This window comes from Biomphalaria glabrata, chromosome 9 (assembly GCF_947242115.1).
Source record: "Biomphalaria glabrata chromosome 9, xgBioGlab47.1, whole genome shotgun sequence".
Lineage (NCBI taxonomy): Eukaryota > Metazoa > Mollusca > Gastropoda > Planorbidae > Biomphalaria > Biomphalaria glabrata.
The window spans coordinates 23,567,472-23,589,801 of NC_074719.1; the positions used below are offsets into that span (position 1 = coordinate 23,567,472).

The 22,330-nt window shown below is 34.5% G+C and overlaps 2 protein-coding genes across 3 annotated transcripts; both read left to right on the forward strand.

The window, feature by feature from the left end:
- The first annotated feature begins 1,738 nt into the window (after positions 1 to 1,738).
- Positions 1,739 to 10,860, forward strand: LOC106080136 (uncharacterized). Its single transcript, XM_013241453.2, has 4 exons — positions 1,739 to 1,965; positions 3,569 to 3,811; positions 5,393 to 5,519; positions 9,603 to 10,860. Exons 2-4 carry the CDS (start codon positions 3,592 to 3,594, stop codon positions 10,663 to 10,665), a joined length of 1,410 nt encoding a protein of 469 aa, XP_013096907.2. The 5' UTR covers positions 1,739 to 1,965; positions 3,569 to 3,591; the 3' UTR covers positions 10,666 to 10,860.
- Positions 10,861 to 16,257: 5,397 nt separating this feature from the next.
- LOC106067078 (olfactory receptor 5K2-like) lies at positions 16,258 to 22,232 on the forward strand. Of its 2 annotated transcripts, none has more exons than XM_013226189.2 (4): positions 16,258 to 16,561; positions 16,654 to 16,911; positions 19,423 to 19,549; positions 20,336 to 22,232. In XM_013226189.2, the coding sequence occupies exons 2-4, from the start codon at positions 16,656 to 16,658 to the stop codon at positions 21,498 to 21,500; spliced, it is 1,548 nt and encodes a 515-aa protein (XP_013081643.2). In that variant the 5' UTR covers positions 16,258 to 16,561; positions 16,654 to 16,655; the 3' UTR covers positions 21,501 to 22,232. The 2 variants fall into 2 exon arrangements, with proteins under 2 accessions (XP_013081643.2, XP_013081642.2); XM_013226188.2 differs by having other exon boundaries at positions 16,258 to 16,505.
- Positions 22,233 to 22,330: the final 98 nt, after the last annotated feature.

Consider the following 22,330-nt stretch of genomic DNA (forward strand, 5'->3'; position numbering starts at 1 on the left):
TTATATTTTTTCCAGTAGTTCGCGGAACACCTATTCAGGCCTCGCGGAACACTAGGTCTCCTCAGAACAGCTTGGAAATCACTGCTACATATATATATATTGTTAGAGTTCTTCACAAAACAAAGTTCGTTATTACTTGCAAACAACTTTCAAACCCTTTTCCTCCTTTTTTGTTTCCCACCTAGTTTGAATAGTTCTGTTTTAAAAGAAATAGTATGGGGCGCCTCTATGCGTTAAGCTTTAGAATCTAGAAGGAAGAGAGAGCACTATAAATACTTGTAAAGATATCAACAAGTAAAACATATTTAGCAGGACTAGGTATGTGCGCGATAAGCTAACACATGAAACATAGGCCAACACGCTGCTTAGCGGTCAACTGTGGACAAGGGAGAGTGCTTGTAGAGCAAAACAATACTCCTGTGAAAGTGTCTAAGGGACTGCGAAAACTTTACCATTGCACGGTGCAGAGTTGAAAGAGAACTTCCTGGACCCTTTATAAAGACAGTGTGTCAGAGTCAGTAGATATGGAACTGTTAGTCCACACTTAAGTCCGTGACAGCTGAGTTCAAGACGAGACGGAAAGTCCAGATCACGTTGAGTACAACGGTTACAGTTTAGTGATGCCAATTGTATAGTGTTTGTTTCCTCGGAGCAGAGTGGTCAAGTTCTTGAGATGGTTGTGTAGTGCAGTGTTTGCAGAGAGAGAGAGAGAGAGAGGCATTAGAGTCGTAACAATATATTCGATGAAATGAATGCTTTAGGTCAAAGCCTTAACAACACCAGTGCACAATGAATTGGACACAAATATTCAATCGGGATGAAATGACCAGGGAGAAATGGTCCAGGGATAATGTGACGAGGATTAAGTGACCGGGAATACAAATGTCCGGGCAAGTTTGGCAATAGCTTTCCTTTACTTCCTTTTTTTTTTAATTTCTTCTTAACCTACTGTTTTTTTTTTAAATTAAATTTTCTTTATTTATATAAAATTAAAGTAAAATAAAGTAGAAAATATTTAAAACTAAAACATTAAAGACAAACAAAGAAATGTACAGGTAGGCTTTTGTTCTAATCTGAACTTTAAAGAACATCTTAATTAGACCTCAACCTTTACGTGACGTTCGGAGCTTCAAGTGACAAACTGTCTACATAGAAATCTCTATTCACCCCCAGAAACGTTTGCAGCCTCTTCTTAACTTGTGGTGGTAAAGGGCTCGGCTTCCGATCCGACAGGTCGCGTGTTCTAGCCCTGGTAAAGACTGGGATTTTCAATTTGGGAGCCTTTGAGTCCACCCAGTTGTTATAGGAGTTTGTTCATTGTGCTGGGCTCATGACCCCCTCGCTTACCGTGGGCCACAGAAACAGATGACCTTTACATCACCTGCCCTATAGGTCACAAGGTCTGAAGAAGGAACTTTACTTTCTTTTTCTTACTCTACTTGTGAAGAAGATCGAAAACATATTTAAAACAACAAAACAACTGAAACGTAAGACAAATCAGCATTTGGAACCTACAAATAAAAATACATTTATAAAACAAATATTTGCTTTTTAAATACTATCTCCAGGCTGTACTCAACTTGGTATAACTATAACATAGTAACTGACAAAACAGTCAATCTCAATTGTTGGACTCGTAGCCATGAAACGAAAACAAACTTTGCTCCTTTTTTAATTCATGTTACAGACATCAGAAGTTCCGATTATTGAACTCGTATTGTCATCACTGAGAGGAAGTCATCCACATCTTTTTAGTATTTGAGCCACTTAATACAAATACAAAAAATATTTTTTTTTCAACTAGTTTGGAACCAGTGAGGAAAGAAACAGACTTCGTTAAAACAAGATCAACACATACGCACCGAAACTAAAGTGTATTTACTGCTCAGACGTATAGACATCTGATTAGTAGAAAGAAATGGATTAATACATAATCACACGTGATAAACCTCCTTTTCGTTAAAGGTAAGCTTATAAACATAATGAACGGCTGCCTGGTCGTGCGGTATGCGTGTTTGACTGTTTTTCCGTTGTCTCGATTGTCCCAGGTTCATACCCTGCCTGTAGCCGTCTGGAGGCTTAGAGTAGGAAGTAGACTATCTTTCTCTGAAATAACACCTAAAACATGTAAAACACAATAGGATCTCAAACGCTATTGTGTTCTCTAGAAATGCTGAAATTTTGAGGGTCATGTGAGGCCATGAATAATACGCTCCAAACGTCCAGACTTTAATGTCATGGATTACTGCGCTTGGAGATTGTTTTTAATAGAGCTTCAGAACTGTCAACGTGACATAAACTCTAATGATGATATGCATTTCATGTGTCAATCTAATCATACCCTTCAATATGAGCTTGGATTTCTAGGTTAAAACGCTGCTCTGAGGTATACGGACGACATTGTGAGCATCTCTGAGTGTAGTATAACATATACCTTTAAAGAAATGTGTCAAATTTATGTTTTGCAAAAATAAATAGCTGTTTGACAAATTTTCCGTTTGACTAGCGACCACCCTATATAATTATTTTATCTTATCGTTTGTCATGAGTAACATCAAAAATATATTTTAATTATATAAAAAAATGACAAATAATCAAAGCTGCAAATACTCGAATTAGAACGTTAATATATGTAGTAGTAGATCCAACATTCGTCCGTGGATAATAAGATAACACTAGTTGATCATAGACGCTAAAAACCATATGTATAAGACTAAAATAGACTAGAAAATAGATTATCTTCAACTCTGAAATATCATCTAAAACATGTAAAACCTAGAACTTTCAAACGTGGATCCATCAATACATCTCTTCTTGCCTCTCTATTGCCTTATAATTGACCCTTCAATGCAGTATTAAGGTTGAGCTTGCCTTTCTCTGCTAGTCACGTAGTAGCAAGCAATGCCTTGGAGAGTCACGTAGTATTCTTTTTACTTTCTAACAATACCTAAATATATAAGGAAAAAAAAGTATATGCTAAAAAACAAAAAGCACAAAATGTTCCGTATATATCTGTCATTGAAATACGATATATTTCTCCGTTACATGACATATCTGCACTTTACATTTATTGTTATTCTATTGGAAATGGTGCATTAAACATACGCTGAATATCATATGAGACGAATGTTTGTAACTTAACAATAAAAAAAGTTTTTTTATTGCTTTTGTTAATTAAATCAATCAATTTTTTAAAAATATTTTTATCACTAATAAAATCTGCAAATATAGTATATTTGTTTATTCCTCAATAGAAACTAAGAATATTTGTTCAATAAACCTAGAACTGCTTGGCATATATTTGAATGCTCAATAGCTCTTTCAATCATACATTATTTTTTCCCCTTGCTACCTACCCTTTTTGTACTAACCTTAAATGAGCAACAATAACATTTATTTAGAAACATGTCTTGTTCGAATTTTAAGGTTGTAACTACCAAATGCTGCCATCCAAGTCCCACAGTTACATGCCTCAGATTATATGAAAAATATGTATTCCTATAGATCTATGTAGCAAAGACACTCCTGTATCTAACAAACGTTTTCTTTATTTGCGATGACTAAAAAGGTTGAAACTTTAAATGCTGCAATATGAGAGAGACCAAAGCTGACCTGTCCCAGCTCCAACAAGAGTCTACTCTAGCCTTCCTACCAGCTCTGCTCTACCTGTCCCTGCTGATGGTCACAGGTAGTATCGGTAACTGTCTGGTTCTGATCGTCTATTGCACAAAGATTAGCAAAACACCGCTCAGGGTATTTATTATGGGCAATACGGTTGTGGATTTCCTGATAATGGTTATTGTTATACCAGGTAAATAATAAATACATAAATACATGAATAAAACATGTCTTCAAATCTGCTCAATAATATTCATATTTCATGAGCATTAAATTTACTTTAAAAAAAAAAAAAAACTAGTAAGAAGTAACGTTAATTCTTCATTGATCGTTTGTAGTTGTTACAGTTATTATGTTTGTGTACACATTTGTATTTCTTGTATGTTATATTTGCTATGATTGTCAAAATGAGAGAATTAGTTATATTCGTTTTTTATATTTGATATACTTGTAACAATAATATGTATTCAATTTGTTCTATTTAGTGTGTATGTATATTTGTAGTTGTCTACTACCATACACACTATCCCAGCTGTTTCAGATCTACAAATTCAGTAAACAGAGATTGTTTTTTTATACGCTTCTTTTGTGCACTGATAAAAAAACAAAAACAAAATCTAAATCTAGGGACATGTTTGAGTCAAGCTGCCAAATAAAAGTTATATCTAAGGACATGTACCAGGGCCGGTTTTAGGCATAACCAACCTGAACAGCCGCCAAGGGCCTCCGACTGGTGGGGGCCTCGCACTCTTAAACAATTTTTTAGAGAAGAAATAGCGAAACTTGTCCTCAATGTTATTGTTGGCATAAACCTGTTACACAGACTAAGAACTCAAAATATCTAGGTGGAATAATAAAAGAAAAGTTACAATGGAATACCCATATTGATACAATTATTAAAAAATTAAGCAAAACATTAAGGTTTATTACGAATCAAACAAGAACATAAAACTAAAATGCTATTTAACCTTACTTAGGTCAACAATAGAATATGCATCCTCTGTTTGGGACCCCTCAACTCAAGAACACATTAAAGAAACTGGAACAAATAGAAAATAGAGCAGTGAGATGTTTAACAAACGTAGAGACACTTCAGGACAGTAGAATAAAAAGGAAAGTAGCTATAATACATAAAACACTTACAAATAGAAAAGCCAAACCTAATAAAATACCCAGCAAGACAGAAAGATAGAGGCACATTTTTTTTATTCCATTCGCAAAAACAAATTTGTACAAATGCTCCTTCTTCCCTAGTGCCATTAGAGAAAAGAATGGGTTGCCTGAATCAGCCAGGAAAACAAACGACTTAGCAGAGTCATTGATTAACATGCATGAGTAGATGAAATGCATAGGACGAAATCATCTTTTGTTGAAGTAACGTCTGTCATATATAAGATACGTTCAGAATAGGTTCTTAATGAATTGTGTAATTTTAGTGTTTTTTTTGTCGAGTTTTGTAATTTATTTTTATATTTCATTTGGGGCCACCAAATTCACTTCGCCTAGGGCCTCCAATTTTCTAAGGCCGGCCCTGCACTAGGCTGCCAAATAAAGGCTAGATCTAATGACATGTACGCAGCTTGTGCCAGCACCAGCCGACCAAATATAAGAATTTAATGCAATATAATTTGTCGAAATGCTAATTTCTCAAGCAAAGAATGCTATCTTAATCTCTGTCATAGAATGGTATAAGTAGGCTATTTTTAACATATTACTGATTTCTAGCAAATAAATAATTTTGTCTACGATTTTGGTCTTTTTTTTTTTAATGCAGGTGAGATCTATGAATTGTTTCATTTTTATGATTTTGACTGGCCAATCGTGTGCAAGATTCGCAAGTATCTGACTTGTATACTAATCATGTCTTCTGCTTCTTTTCTGGTTGTCATAGCAATAACAAGGTAAATATTGCATTACATTTGTATTAAAAAGATTTAATTCAATACATTTCATGCTTCTTACACAGTTTTCTTTCCATCGTTGAAAGATTTTGTTTTTTGTTCACAACACTGATCTATACAAATTTATGAATACATCTCATCTCTGCCTGTGGTCCCTTCTGGGGTATAGGCCACCAACCAGCTTCCTCCAGGCATCTCGGTTCTGGCCGAGTCTTTCCAACTGTCCCCACGTCTTGCCCATTTGCTTGGTATCTGCTTCCAAATCGCGGTGTCATGTATTCCTGGGTCGTCCCCTCTTCCTCTTTCCTTGGGGATTCCAGGTTAGGGCTTGCCTTGTTATGTTGGATGCAGGCTTGCGAAGGGTGTGACCTATCCATCTCCAGCGTCTCTGAAGGATATCTACTTTATTCTTTGCCACAGTTCCTCATCCGAGTTCTTGTCTGGCCAGTGGATCATAAGAATCTTCCTCAGGCAGGTATTGATGAATACTTGGATTTTTTTCATGGTGGTGATGGTGGTTCTCCAGGTCTCTGTTCCATATAGTAGTATGGGCTTAACAATGGTGTTACAGAGCCTGATCTTGGTGGTAGTGCTTATTTCCCTAAATCCCCAGGTGTTCTTCAGCTGATGGAAGGCTGCTGGAGCTTTACCAATGCGGGTTCTGACATCTGCATCTGTTCCTTCATGGTGGTCTAGGATACTGCCGAGATAGTTGAAGCTTTCCACCTCTTCCAGCGCCTCACCTTGGACTGCAATGGGTGTGTTGTTGGATGCCTTTATCTTGAACACCTTGCTCTTCCCTCTGTTTATGGTAAGACCCATTCTAGCTGAATTGTCAACAACATTTATCTTTTCCTGCATCTGCTGTTGTGTGTGAGAAAGAAGAGCCAAGTCATCTGCAAAGTCTAGCTGTTCATCTGTTCATCTAACTGTTTCCACAGTGTCCACTGTATACCGTTCCGCTTCTGGTCTGTTGCTGTCTTCATTACGAATACAAATGTGTTCAAAATTAATCTAAATAACACTTCATTTTCGCTTTTACGTAAAGCGCTTTCTTCTTGATCAGCCATTTCCTACCACTTCAAAGTAGTTTCTCCTTCCATAGTTAATGACATTTAATGAATTTTGGGCGTGGGATTAACTCTCTATCAACTTGCCTTATTATTGCGTTATTTTTCTTTATTACTTCTTTAACTATTTACAAATTTCGCATGAATATTTAATACTAACATTACACACCAGCTACGCCCGTTGATTTGTTCCCAGGCTTTAGAGTGATTATTATAGCCGGAACAACCTTTTTTATTATTTTATTTTAATCAACGGACCACATTTTAACGATCAACCTAAAATAGTTTTTGTTTTAGCCCGTGAATTAGTGTATCTGTTACAATGAAATTTTACGGCTCACTCCCTCTTTTCTTCTCTCTATCTCTTTCTTCCTCTCTCTGTCTCTCTGTCTCTCTCTCTCTCTCTTTCTCTTTCTTTGGAACCTCCATTTTGTTTTGTTTAGTACCTGTGCACCTAATTTTCCTCCCAAGTAGACTTTTGACGATTTGGAAAAACCCGTTGCATACCCCCCCCCCCCGACATATACACTATGTCATATTTGGGCCCGTTAGTTTTAGTAGCATTTTTACTTATCTGCCCTCCTCCCCCCCCCCCCCCCATTGGAATGACTAAGCAGGACGTTATATAATGTAGTGTAGCAACGTGTGAACACTTTTATCACTTCTATTCCAACTTCAAACATCGATAGGGGATGTGAGTGACCCCCAAGTTCATTTCAAGCGATTCAGGCAATAAACAAACAATAGAAAAAAAAACGTAATACAAAGTATTGCCATTTGTCTGAAAATTACGGGGTTTATCTCCCTTTCTGCCAAATAAACAAAATAAATTAATAAGTACTATTGATTAATAAATAGGTTAATTTTTGGATTGATTCGTGCATTGTTATTGAATATGAATAATTATGCAAAATTTCAACTTGATCCGAGATTGGGAAGTGGGAGAAAACGTGTCAAATCCAAATAAGGGCACTGAATCCATATATATTTAGGCCTTTATATATATATATCTACCCTTCTCATTAAGTAGTATTTATTCCCCCTATTTCGAAATGAAACAAAATAATGTAACTCCTGCAATTATATAACTAATTGTTAATTTTTTTTGGAGGGGGGGGGGGGATTTACTCATGTCATGTCGGGTTTAATGAATAATTGTGCAAAGTTTAAACTTGATCCGAAAATGGGAAATGTCAGAAAAAACATGTTCAAACTTTTTGCCAGACAGACAGAAGGCAGAGTCAGTTGATATAACCTTGGTAAAAAATCACAATCGCCAAATGTGGAAACAATGAATGCGCTTGTTTTGTTTCACACTGTTTCAGACGTCCTTTCAGAATTGAAGGTATACACATCCTAACATCCATTAATCCTAACATCCTTAATCCTAACATCCTTAATCCTAACATCATATACCTACAGTGGGACAACGGGGATGGCAGGAGGCAGAATGGAATCGAACCCGGGACCTTCGAGATTACTTCGAGACCAACGAACGACAGTCCAGAACGCACACGATTAGGCATTAATGTATATAATAAAAACCGTCTTTATTTATTATAAGAGTGACTCATTACAAAGCTTATATTAACCCTATCCGTCTGTTTGTCTGGGTGGAATTTTTAATCACGTTATTTCTTCCACTTCCCCATTTTTTATTAAATGTAAATTTGGTTTGAGAAATAGACTTAGATATAGATCTGACATCGGTTTTGAAAGGACTATGGCGTTCTTAAAAGGAAAATCGCTTTCGGGAATTTGTTAATGAAATGATACTGAGTACCATTAAAAGACAGTAGTCTAGACTAGTTTGATGATATAGATACAGGCCTAGAAAGATAGAAAGTCTATAGTCTAGACTGGAATGTTGGATCTAGTCAAAGATATAGACGCTAGTGTGATGGTATTGACCCAGGCTTAGAGACATTAAAAGACATCAGAAGGAACTGATTTCCTGAAAGCCAATTTGTTTATTAACTCTTTAGTGAAAATAATCGGGAATGTCAACAGATTTGAGTTTAAGATATACATCGTCTAGATCTCCAGACCAAATATAATTTTATAATGATTTTATTTTGAGAATTAGTAACGATCAACCAGAGTTTTCCCAGTGTGGCCAGCTAGTATAGCCAAAGATATAAATAAACTGTCAAATTTGTAGAAAAATGGTTTAGAGGAGTTTTCGAGAGCCGTTTCCTGGTTCCAACTTTTTAAATACTGCTCCCTTAAGAAATTTACAAGTTGACAAAAGGAATTCGAAAAATATTTATAATCGCACAAATTTATTATTGTTATTACCTAGAATAATCTGGAACCTGTAGAAAAAATTATGCAATTTCAGTCCTTGTAAGTCTTGTCTTCTTTCTTTTTTTATTTATTTTACAAAGCTTATATCAGGTCACTATCCGTCTTTCTGACTGTCTCGTTTAAAGTTTGTACATTTTTTTTCTCCGACACCCAATCGCGGATCAAACTGAAATTTTGCATAATTATTTATTTTACCTGAGTTAGTTAATTAACTATTGGTAATTAAATATTTTGTTTGGTACCTCGAACAAGAGAAAAAAATTATACTTGACTGAAATGGTCGTATAAGCTGAATTAGCCCCCTTTATAGGTCGCCTCTTTAAAGTAAGCTTGAAAAAAAAAACAATAGGTAACTATACAATCTTCTATTTGCATAAAAAAATAAACTCACTAGTAGAATGGTTAGTATGTCAGCTTGAGACATAAGTTCAAATTCAGGTCGCTCCCCCGTTGTTGTTTTTTTTTTTATAAATTAAAACTTTGACTGAAAAATTCACTCAGATCTCCCTTTCTTTCCCCTCCCGCCCTAACTGGTCCATAGAATCCTAGATAAATGCATGAATGAGCGCTGAACGAACTCAATTGTTAAATATTATTGATCGCAAACATTTATTGTTGTTAGTACTTTATGCTGTTCTAGCAAATATATAATATATATATATATTAACATGTACATGCTTACACATATATACTTTTCATCTAACAGATACAAGATGGTCTGTAGTCCAGCTGAGAAACAAGTCACTATGACCCAATCTAAACGTATCATTGTTTTGTTAATCTTCAATTCTCTAATATTATCAATTCCCTATTTCGTCCTCCATGGAACACAAACAATTAAAACGCCATTCCCGAACCTTGACGGCCATTCTTGTCAACTGGACGACCTCTACGTCAACACAATTTGGCCCAAGGTTAACTCTGCTTTATTTTGTCTTATTTTTATGATCTGTACTGTAGCAATGGTCACTGCTTACGTTCGTATTGCACGAAAAATCTGGACACACAAGATAGCTAAGAGACGCAATGAGCAGAGGCGGATGAAGCCTGCACAGCGGCACTCGGTGTGGTTCATCGAAACGTCAACATCCCCAGTGTTGGGACGAAAAAATGCTACGCCACCTAGAGGGGGAACTAATCGTGATCTACTGCAAGGAATTAAGGAGATAAATAATTCAAATTCCGACACTGCTCATTTAAATAATGTAAATAAAAAGGATGCCACATCTGCTACAAGTGCTGTAAACAGCCATGGTGAGATCAATCAGGCGAAAGTAAAAACATTCGATAGATCAAAGATTTTGGGTAAGCAGCGCTTGGACGACTGTAGAACAAATTCTTTAGAGCGGTACACTAAAAGTATGAGGAAACATCGCTCTTGTGATGAGAGAAACAAGAATGCTCTCAGCAATAGCTGGACAGTGCTGACCACCTTGTCCAGCCCAACGCCCAGCAGTATACCAGTAGAGAAAAAAACCAGCTTTCTCAAGTATAAACTAGACAAGAGAAGAAGCATTTTCAGTAAAACCTCGTGTATGATGCTAACTATAAGCTTGACAAGTTTTCTGGGAGCTTTGCCCTTTCTGGCACTCCATGTATATAAAGTTGTTTGTCCAGAGAATTACGCGGCATTGCATGGTGTCCAATTAGCATTCTTTCAACTTTTCTGTAGATCTCATCTCTTCAACAGTGCTGTGAATCCAATAGTGTATATTCAAAAAGATAAAAACCTCAGACGAGAATGTTTGAAATTGTTTAAACGTTCATAAAACTTATAATGCATAAGTATACCGTACGGGGTAAAGTGACATAAAAAAGTTTTTAAAATTTTTTTTTTAAAGACAAATATCCACTTTATGAAGGTGATGACTTTTTGTAAGAGCGAATAATTTGCCCTTAGTAACTAATAAAGAATATATACAAAAAGGGAAACAACTGCTAACCAGTCCCTAGTCCCCCATCCTAACCTCCACTCCCAGCCCCCCCCCCCCCCCCCCGCTTACGTGCATGTGCTGTTACCTGCTACTCAGGTTATATAAACTTCAAGTTTGATGTTGATACAGAACCAGACTCGGAGACATGACAAGACAGTCGTCTAGACAGGATTCTAACTAAAGACCATAAAGCAAAATGTTCCTGAATGTCTGTTCATTGAACTCTTTAGTCATTAAATGTAGAAATTTCCACTGACGTGTATTCAAGATATAGATCTCCAGACCAAATAATTTTAAGATTATTATTTTTTGGAAAATTGTAACGATCAAACGACAGTTTTCCCTGTGTGACCAATTACCTAGTAATGTTTTCCCCAAGATACACATAAACTGTCAAATTTCTAGGACAATGGTTAGGCCGTCAAAGTTCCAGTTTGAGCCCATGAAGAATGTGAAAGCTGATAAAAGTCACAGGGAAAAAAACTGCATTATTTAAACTTATAACTAATGTAGATGAAGATCGATTGTAATACTAATATTTGTTTGTATGACGTAGTGTTTGGCCATTTCTTTGGATTGTAAAAGAAGACGAACTGAGGAACTAGGCTTTGAGTGTCACTTGAAAACACAACGCTAAGCGCACACTCAAGAAAAAAACAAATTTGACTCACCTTTGAGGCCACATCTTTTTTTCTCAAGATTTTGTTTCTAAAATTTTTCGAAAACGAGCTACCTCGAATAAAAAAAAATTGTTACATATTTTTTTGTTCAAGTTATCTAAAAGTTCATAAACTACTTAAACTAGAACCCTTAACAAGATTACAAAGAGAGTTTGGTTTTTCAAAAAAACTCACAAGTGGCCCCCATAGGATACGCCAAATGGCAAGAACTGTTCAAGCCACGATCATTTGTTATTATCTAAAGTAATAAAGTTTCAAAGAATCAAATAACTTATTTTTAACTTATAAAGAGATTTTTTAGACCTTTGACAAGAAAACTACATGTTATATATAAAATGTGATATATATATATATATATATATATATATATATATATATATATATATATATATATATGTATATATATATATATATCAGACCAGCGATTTTATATAATCTTTTGGTGCTGTTGCTTAAATAAAAAAAAAATGCATTTCTGCTTATAGTACACATTTTTATTTGTTTATTGAAAGTAGAATTCATCTTCTCATATTTTTTAAAATCTGATTGTGACAAGTGACATATAGAAAGATAAAGCTCATATAGGCGATACATAACACGAGGGTCGTTTTAAAAAAAAAATTATTTAAAACTTTTTAATTTTAGATAATCTTTTGGTACTGTTGCTTAAATTAAAAAATGAACAGCCTACTTTTTAATTATTTTTTTTGGGGGGGGGGGGGGGATGGAGGAGGAATTGTACATACCTACTTGTGTACATGGAAGATTCGCCTCTGCCAAAAACTGTTTATATTTAAATTTTGTACAAAAATACATTCTTGCCGTTACGCCTTTAACAAAAAAAGGTTCCCTGTGTACACGGAAGGCACGCCACTGCACAAACTACTTGACACTTTTTGAGAAAAGATTTCCCTTCCGTGTTGTATAAAACAGATGCCGCCCAACACTCCACTGCTTAGCATCTAGATCAGGGGTGGGCAACCTTTTTATAGCGCGAGCTGCATTAAGAAAAAAAATGGGAATGGGGGCCGCATATAATAATATTTATGTACTTAGGCCTACAACTTTGAAAAAAAGCTAACTGTATATAATATCTTTTAATTCATATTTATATCGTATTATACATTCACGATTCATTTTTCAAATTCGCAATTGTGGAATTACAACCAATTTTACGATTTAAAAATATTGCTATTGTCTTTTTTTACATCACAACCTTTCACCGCAATGCAAATTAGTTTACACTCGTGCGTTATGTTTTCGAACAGTGAAACTAGCTTACTAGTTGTTATCCTTTTGACTGCTGTCAAATTACAGTCAGTCAGCATCGACCTGTGATTACACTTGCTTAGTTTCCACGAGACAGTACTTGATCACAGATGTACCCAAATAATATGAACGTTTAGCAGCAAAGTTTTTTAAGAGTGAAAATGACACTTCTGGTGTCTATAAAACTCCAGTGGAAGAGATGACTGGAACTTTTCTTTCAGGTCATAATTTGCTTGAAGTTTTGTCCTCTGGAACTGAACCAGCTTCTGCACTAAATGGTGAGCTGATGGTACTGTAAACTGGTTCTTGACGTCTTAATAATTGCTTTTATAGATTCCGCAATTAAGGAATCTAAATTAGTCTTGTACTCTCAAACATTTCACTAGAAATAGTTTCTCTATAACTTACACGGGCCGATGGGATACACATTTGAGACCGAAAGAAAATCCGCTGCCTGAGGACAGACGTAGACGGAGAAAAGAAAATCTAAATTGACCACCAGCAGACACTGGTTATGTCCGTGATAGAAGAGGCAAAATATGTAGGTCACTGGGTTTGCTTAGCCAAGGGAAATACTGAATTCCTTATTAATCTCTGAACTCGGAAACAAGCCTTAATATTATTATTAGAAACAGTTTCACCTTTCAGCAAAGGAAAATGACAATACCTGTTTTTTTGTTGTTGTTTTTTTTTTGTTCTCGCCTGAACAAATGGGAGAGCCTTGTTTGAGATGAATGAACACGTATTTCAGCCAGCGGAAACTTGCAAACTTTCCTGTTTAAGGTTTATGGTTGGGATATTCTTTATCTAAAAACAAACTGTTTTTCTCAGTCAAAGATTGAGCTCCATCAGTTGTTACACTAGCCACCTAAGACTTGAGTGTATTGAAGTACAGCCAATGAGAATACACTTCGTTTACTTGAAACTTTTATAATATATATACAGACAGTTCTAATCATTTATAGAGAATATTTAGAAATTGTTGAATATAGTTACATTCCTATACGTGTATACTGTGGGACACCTAATCTCTGTAGGTGTCGGCGCGCCGCATAAAACACTCCGGCGGGCCGCATGTGGCCCTCATACGTAATTTGCCCACCCCTGGTCTAGATCAATGAAGTATGACCAGTGATGTATTGAAGTCACGAGTCTAAGATTCAACAATTTAATATTCTTTTTGTACAAATAATAAAGTTTTGGTAAAAGGGTGATTAAGACATAACATCCAAATATTGAACTTATGTGTCACACTTAGGCCTTACAATTTGCCAAGGGAATTAACACGTATGTGTAGTGTAATTGTTTACACTGTCAATCACGACTTATCTCTCTTTAGCTTAGTACTTTTATATATAAAAACAAATTAATTAAATATGATTGACATTTTTTGTATTGATTCATGTGTTGCCATCCAGCATGAGATTGTATGCTGAAATTTGATAACCATTGAATGTAGAGGTGGTCGAAAATTAATTGAATAAATCCAAAATTAAAAGATAAAAGAAACGACTGAATATAGTCGTTTTAATAAGCATCATCGGTAAATTATTAGTAGCTCGTACAGCAGAGGGCACATCACTTACAATTCGCATGCATACATTTTATAAAAATGCTATTCCATTATCTACAATATAATTATTTTTCTATTCTAAATAAGATTTTCTTGTTATTAATTTTTTATTAGTAAATAGTTTTTAAAAGCTTTCATTAAAAAAAATCTTTATCAGGAGTTCAAAAGTGACCTTTGCAGCTAACATTTAAAGTATCAAAATATCATGAAATCAGATTTGCAATATCTCTTTATAGTTTTTGTTGAGACTGACGTAAGGACAGACAGACCACACAAAGCTAAAATCGGCTTTCTCCATTTTTTTAAGGGATGCTAAAAATTATATTAGTTTTGAAAAATTCTGTGACTATTTTGTAAATATTAGTGGAAGTACGCTTCAACAACTAGACACCCATCGGATGTTGATTGTTCCTGACAAGACACTCACTTCCTCTACTGCAGGATTTTTAAAAAATAAATTCACTTGAAATATTTTAAATAAGAAAAAATTATTTCTAAAGTTAAGAGGTTTTTTTTTAGATATCAGAAATACAGTCCTGGCCTTTCAACATTGGCAACGAATGACTCACTAATCAATCAATCTTGGCAATTCATCGACGCTAATAAGATAGTCACAATTGTTTCATCAGTCTGTTTTGGATTCTTTATGTTAGAATTTTTTTGTGCGGCCCACGAAAGAGAAAAAGGCGTCACTCCCATGGGTCCCACGCAAACCTGCTGACCACAGTAAAAAAAATGCAAGTAAAAACTGCATGACCATATCACGAGGTCCCCTTTTTGCTGAGAAAAGTAGCAGGAAAACAGAGGGAAAGTTAGCGATGGGCTGACAACATTAAAGAATGATTAAATTTAAATTAAAATAAAACATTGAAAGAGATTCTAGTTAGGGCGAAAGACAGGAATGGAAAAAGACGGTCGGCAGATCATCTGTGTTGCTTCAACTGTGCAACAGACTAAGCGATAGGTGAATGTAAAGTCTTTCTAATTAAAAAAACAACAACAATTGGGATATAAACAATAGATAAAAGAAAATGTATCCATTTTCTTTTATCGAATCCATTGAAATGACATTTAAGGTAATAAATATTTACTTGAAAATATCAACCACGAGCTTCCAGGAAAGAAAATATTGTAAAGGTCCCCTTTCATTCCTTGCGATCTATATTGCAGATGATGTAAAGGTCATCTGTTTCTGTGACCTACGGTTAACGAGAATGTCATGTGGCCAGCACAACGACCAACCGACTTTACGTTTCCCCAAGTAATGTCAGGTACCCATTAGAGCTGAGTAAACCCAGGGGCACCCTCAAATCGCGAAAGATGTTTAGATGTCGTTGAATGGCCGCTAATACTGTTTTATTTGTGTGACAACTAACACGTATGGCGGATCAAACACAGTGACAGAGAAAAATGCAGACTCAGAGTTGAGAAAGATTTACACATGCAGAGCGTGCATGAGACGAATTATTCCTGTATTAATTGGTTAATATTTTAATTTATTTATAATTTGTAAGGTATAATAACTAATTGCTTAAAGTTCCAACTTGATCCGAAAAACAGTGTGGGAGAAACCAACGTGTTCAATTATTTAAGGGGACGAAACCCTACATATTTTTAAGGCATATCTGTGAATATTGAAGGATTAAATATCCATTGTTAGTAGAACAAAAAATAATTATCGGAACTTAATGCCTATTTGGTTAATATTCTTTAAATTGATTCATGCGTTGTGCATGCCAATGAATAAGTGTGCAAGCAAAGTTTCCACTTGATCCGAGAATGAGTGTGGCAGAAATAACGTGTACTAACTTTGTACAAAGTGACTTGTTAGAAGCTGTGTACATTACTGTTGGAAAACTTGAACATCTTACTCACTTTCCTCATTAAGTGGGTACTCACTAGAACTAACATCTCTACTGTCAAGTTAAAGTGTATTTTTATTGACTAGTTTTGGTTTCGGTGACACTCACTAAAAGTCAATTTATTTCATTGAGCATATCCTGTTGCTCTATTGACAATAAAATCATGACTAAGAAAATTTGACACTATATCTAACTATAAACCATAAATCTTATGCTATAAGCTTAGACACTTCAGTATTGACATTTTGTGTATTAGTTGAAATCTCTACCAAAAAAAAAGTTATGGAAATGGTAAAGTTTTAGTTTTCCTTTCATCTGAGCTTGTGGGATTAATTCCATATTTACACGTAAATAATAAGTTTCAATGAATCAAGCTTTTTTAAAATTTACATTTAATGACAACATTGTAATTGACGTCAGTGTATGCTTTTTTTTGTAGCCATGGCAACACAAATGAATGGCACGAAGAATTACACTGCTGAAGAGATCAAAGAATACCTGGACTTACTTCAGCAGGAGTCTACATTAGCCTTCATACCGACTCTGGTCTACTTGTCACTGCTTATTGTGGTAGGAAGTCTAGGCAACTGTCTTGTCTTGCTTGTCTATTCTACGAAGATGACCAGGACACCGATAAGAATATTTATCATCAACATGGCGGCTTTTGATCTTCTAACCAATATATTAGTCATACCAGGTATGAAGTTTGATAAGTGTGCAATATAAGTGATAATAGTTACCTCCATATTGAAGTTTCTATTCAGCTATACTTCTACATCTTCCTTCACCTGTTCTTTAGTCCGTTGGGACACCACACATGATCTGCCAACCGCCTCTTTCCATTCCTCTCTTGCCATTTGCGAGGTTTAGAGTCTCTTTCTTTGACAGGCTCTTCTAATGCTTGATGTCTTCCCTTTGCTTCTTCTGTTGGTCTCTACGCTATTACAAACATATTTGCCTTCAATTTTATAAGATACTAGACATATTTTACCCGCGACCCGCGGGTATTTATTTGCGTATTACTGTTGATATAGTCACTGAGAGTGTTTTAAAACATTTAAACGAAATAATAATGTAATAAATTAAGCGAATGTGTAAATGTAAAAATAGTATGAATGAAGCCATCAAATCTAAATAGCTACTCTAATAAATCCATTTTTTCAAATAAAAACATTTGCTTTTAGGCCTACATATATTTGATTAAAATTTTAAATGAATAGACTTAATTCTGTATGTTCATGTGTTAAGTATAAAGTACATCTTGAGGTAGACATAGATCTAGATCTAGACTAATCTAGAGTTAAAAATTGCCTTTTATAGAGTTCATTCTGTGCTGCGCATGCGTGACCTTTTTTCATGAATGAATATAGGCCTATCTCAATACGGCTACGCAGCTTTAACGAATAGCGAACGAATGTATGTATGTATTAAAAATGCTTTAGAAAAACAAAATTAAATATTAATTTGATTAAAATATGAAATGAATGGACAATAATTAGTATGTTCATGTGTTAAAGCATAAAACTATCTTTGCGAAAAGAAGTTTTATCATCTTAGAGTTCAATAAGAGTTTTAGGCCTAGGAATAGACTCAGTAGAGAGATGTGTTAATGTGTAACCATTTGGTAATGTCTAATGAAAGAATGTGCATCGGGATATATAAATTCGCAGATATAATTAACGAATTAATGTAAAATAGCTTTTGAAACACAAATTTGAAGGTTAAGTTTATTAAATAATGAAATCAATAAACTATATTCTGTATTTTCATGTGTCAAAAAAACAAAAACAAACTATAAGTGCAAAGTTTAGTTCTTAAAATTAGATCTAGATCTTAATCCTTTCGATCTTTTCTCATGTCAACATTGTAAACATGGCCTAGATCCAAAAAATACTATAACTTAATAGAGTTGGTCTTTTTTTTTGTTGAGGGTCTTAAGTTTGTTTTAGGGCCACAATACATACACTATGGTCTAAGTTTTTACCCAAGGAACAATTCTGCCAAGTTTTATCAAGATTGGTCAAGCGGTTTTTGTTTCTATACGAGGACATACATACATACATACATACATACATACATACATACATACATACATACATACATACATACTACAAACATTCCGCTTTATATAACAGATTTTGTTGGTAAAGTGGAGTCCCGATAATCCGAACTTCGGTAATCCGAAAGTATACTTAAACTTAAACGGAAGCACTTCTATCCAAGTCACAATGTCATGGTAGGCAAATGGTCAATGAACGCGACTCTTGAATAAAGCATAACGATTTCCCTAGAAATTTGACAGCTGGTAAATGAGTTAATGGTAAATGAGTTAATGTCTTGCTTGCAAAACTGGGAAAACTCTAGTTTCACGTTATAATTTTTCAAACTATAAATAGACTAGAGATCTAGAAAATCTTAATCTTAAACCTGGCTTAAAATATAACTCTTCGGGTATTCATTGAAAAGTTTACAAATGTATGTTCTTCTTTCAAGTCAGTGGTTCTCAAAAAGAGGATCGCGACCCCAAGGTTGGATTATAAGAAGACCCTCTTTCTCTCTTTAGTTGAAATACTGATATATAGTCAAAATATTTTTATACTTGTTAATTTAATCTCCTTATTCATTTAATCTCATTTACCCATTGTATTTATATATATATATAGCTAAGGGTCTATCATTACAATATAATAAAGTCTACTTGATTTATACATTCGCTTTACCATGTTTTTATCTGGCGAATGGGAATGTAGCGGGGTAAAAACTAATCACTAATTAAGAGCTAAATAATTGCGCCAATAATTGTATAAATGAGGTATTCTTTTAAGAAAAACATTTTTTTTTTATTTTCTTATTAAAAAAAAGCAACAACAAAAACTATGAAAAAAACAGTGAATAAGTGTAAAGTACGTTAATTATCTAACCTATACTGTACTATATCATATTACTTGGGTTTTTCAATACACTGTACATAGCTTCTTAGTTCTGTACATCCTATAAACCGCACCTTCACTCGCTCAACTAGAATACTGTTTTTATAAATTACATGTATATACATATAAATGCTTGGAACTTCGTAGAAAAAAGTTCCAGGAAAGTTATGTTTATATTATTCAGCTATATGTAATAAATAAATATATATAAATATGTGTGTGTGTGTGTGTTCTTTTAAAGTAATTTTTCATGATTAGCATTTTTTAAATTTATTTAGGTCAAATATGTAATCTTCTGCACACATGGAATCATAAAATACCAGTTGAATGTCAAATTCGAATGTATCTTAATTGTTTACTGGTATTTTGTTCTGCGTTCATGCTGGTTGCCATAGCATCAACAAGGTTGTAGCCTTTATTTTGAATGAATAGCTTTGATAGTTTCTTGTAAAATACCCAATATGTTTCAGAAGTTCCTTCACATTGCAAGCTAATTTCATTATAACTGAAACCTGCCGCAGGACAACTGGGGATGGCAGCGGGCAGTGTAGGAATCTGGGACCATCGAGACTATAAGAACGACAGGGGGGGGGGGCGCATGCATCACCACCAGGGGCACCAGGCCTGGTAATTACAAATAACACTGGTAATAAAAAATTAAAAAATACTGCCCGAACTTAAACCCTTAAATGAAAAAGTACCCATTATAAAGCTTTCCTGGCACATACATTTGGCACGTGAATTCTAGTATCACTGATTCTTGTCTCGTGCTGTGTGGGTGCGTTTATACATAGGGTTCGGGTTTAATGGGCGTTAAGGGTATGGAAAAAAATCATCCCTCCCAGCACTCAAAAGTTCAGGATCCGCTAGTGGATACGTGCCCAGACTTGCATAACAGTTGGACTATAAGAAGACCCTCTTTGTCTCTTTAGTTAAGTTAGTTTTTTAAATATTTGTTGATTTAATCTCTTTATTCATTTAATCTTATTTAACCATTAAATATATATATATAATATGTATATATATATAGTTTGCATATTTTTATATGTTACATTTTCTCCTATTTTTGGGTGTGAGGCATAGAGCGGCTACATTGTTCCCTTGCCGTAGATCCAGCCCTATATATAAACATTTTGAAAACATTTTTATAACTGATCTTAACTAAGATTTTACGACTTCTATTTTCCACAGATACAGAATGATTTGTCATCCATTTCAAAATCAAATTAGTTTGACACAAGCCAAATACATCTGTGGACTCATTGTTCTGATTTCTGCTCTTATTTCTATCCCACACGGAATCATCCAAGGTAGTCAAACCAAGAAGACCCCCAACCCAGATATCGATGGGCATTACTGTCAAGTTGATGACGTGTATATCCCAACACTATGGCCAACCTTAAACTCTGCATTCTTTGTCTTCTTGTTCCTAGCTGGTAGTGGTGTTGTTATTTACCTCTACGTCTGTATTGGCAGAGCCACCTGGAGACAAAGAAACTACTTGATGAAAAGCGTAGACAAATCTGTCAAGAAAATCTCGGATACCCAATTCTCTGGGATGGAAATAAGGGCCGATACAATTTTGTCAGGCTCAGTTGAACCATGCAACATCAACAGTTTAGAGTTTGTTGAAAGTACTGATACGTCATGCAGTCAAAGTCACAATATTGAGCAAGTGAGTTTACATTTATTGTCTGAGAGTGAAAAAAACACTTATATTTACAGCCAGAGTCAAGATACAGTTACTGACCTTATGGAAAAAACTGGAGGTGCCATGCAATTTAATAAGCACAAATCAGAAACGAAACCCGATACAAACATTTATCTTCTAAAACCACAGGACAATATTACTCTCAATACAAAATTTAAAAATGACGACAAAAAAGAAAGAGTTCATCCAAAAGGAAGAAATACTCAAAATGGAAGAAATACTCAAAATGGAAGAAATACTCAAAATGGAAGAAACACTCAAAATGGAAGAAACACTCAAAATGGAAGAAACACTCAAAATGGAAGAAACACTCAAAATGGAAGAAACACTGAAAATGGAAGAAACACTCAAAATGGAAGAAATAATAGAAAGCGAAAAGTTTTTGGAAGAACATCCTTAACGATGTTGACCGTAATACTTGTTTTTTTCTTCGGGTTTCTTCCGTTTCTTGCACTCAATGTTTTTGTTGCTGTATCTCCTGCAAGTGTAACATCTCTCAAAGGAGTCTCCTTGTCAATGTACCAGCTGTTCATCTATTCGTACTTTCTAAACAGCGCTGCTAACCCGATTGTCTACAGTCTATTAGATGGCAAATTTAAAAATGAATGCTTCAACCTATTACACCACTGTCAAAGAAGAAAATAGCCTAGCTTTCAAATGCAATTGTCATTTTGTTTCTAAAAGCTGCAAACATATTAATTACAAGAAAAACATTAATAATACTTTTTTTTAAAAATACACTTACAATTAATCTAATTTAATCAATTAATTTGGATTATTTATGTAATTAATTTTGTAATAGTTCTAGAGTCTAGACCAACAACAATAAATCTGTGCAATTAGAAATATTTTTAGCAATTGTTTTCATTATGGCTCTTGTCTCCTTAAGTCGACATGCTAACCACTCTGCTAGTCAGGTGCTTATGAAAATAGAAGATTTTATAGTTATCTATTGTTTGTTTCAAACTTAATTTAAAGCGTCGACCTTAAAAGGTGACTAATTCAGTTTATACCAGCTTATCAGTCAAGTACATTTTTTTATTCCTACTTCGAGACACCAAACAACATAATTAATTACCAATAGTTATTTAACTAATTTGTTATTATTTTTTAGTCCTATTTTGCAGGGTAAAAGAAATAATTCTGTAAAATTTCAGCTAGACCCGAGATTGGGTGTCGGAGAAATAACGTGTAGAAACTTTTCACAAGACTGAGTGAGTTGATATAAGCTTTGTAAAAATGCAATAAAAAGTACATTTCATTTATGTTCTTCTTTATTAAATGATATCGGAGACTTTTCTATCATAGCATTTGTTAATCAGCATATGTATATATGACTTCATATTTTCAAATTAAAATTGAAAGTTTAATATCAGACATTCTATTTTGTGTTTAATGAAAACTCAAAAGTCCACCCAATACAACCGATATAATATGATTTTTATATAACTCAAATTAGTTGGTGCCAACAAAAA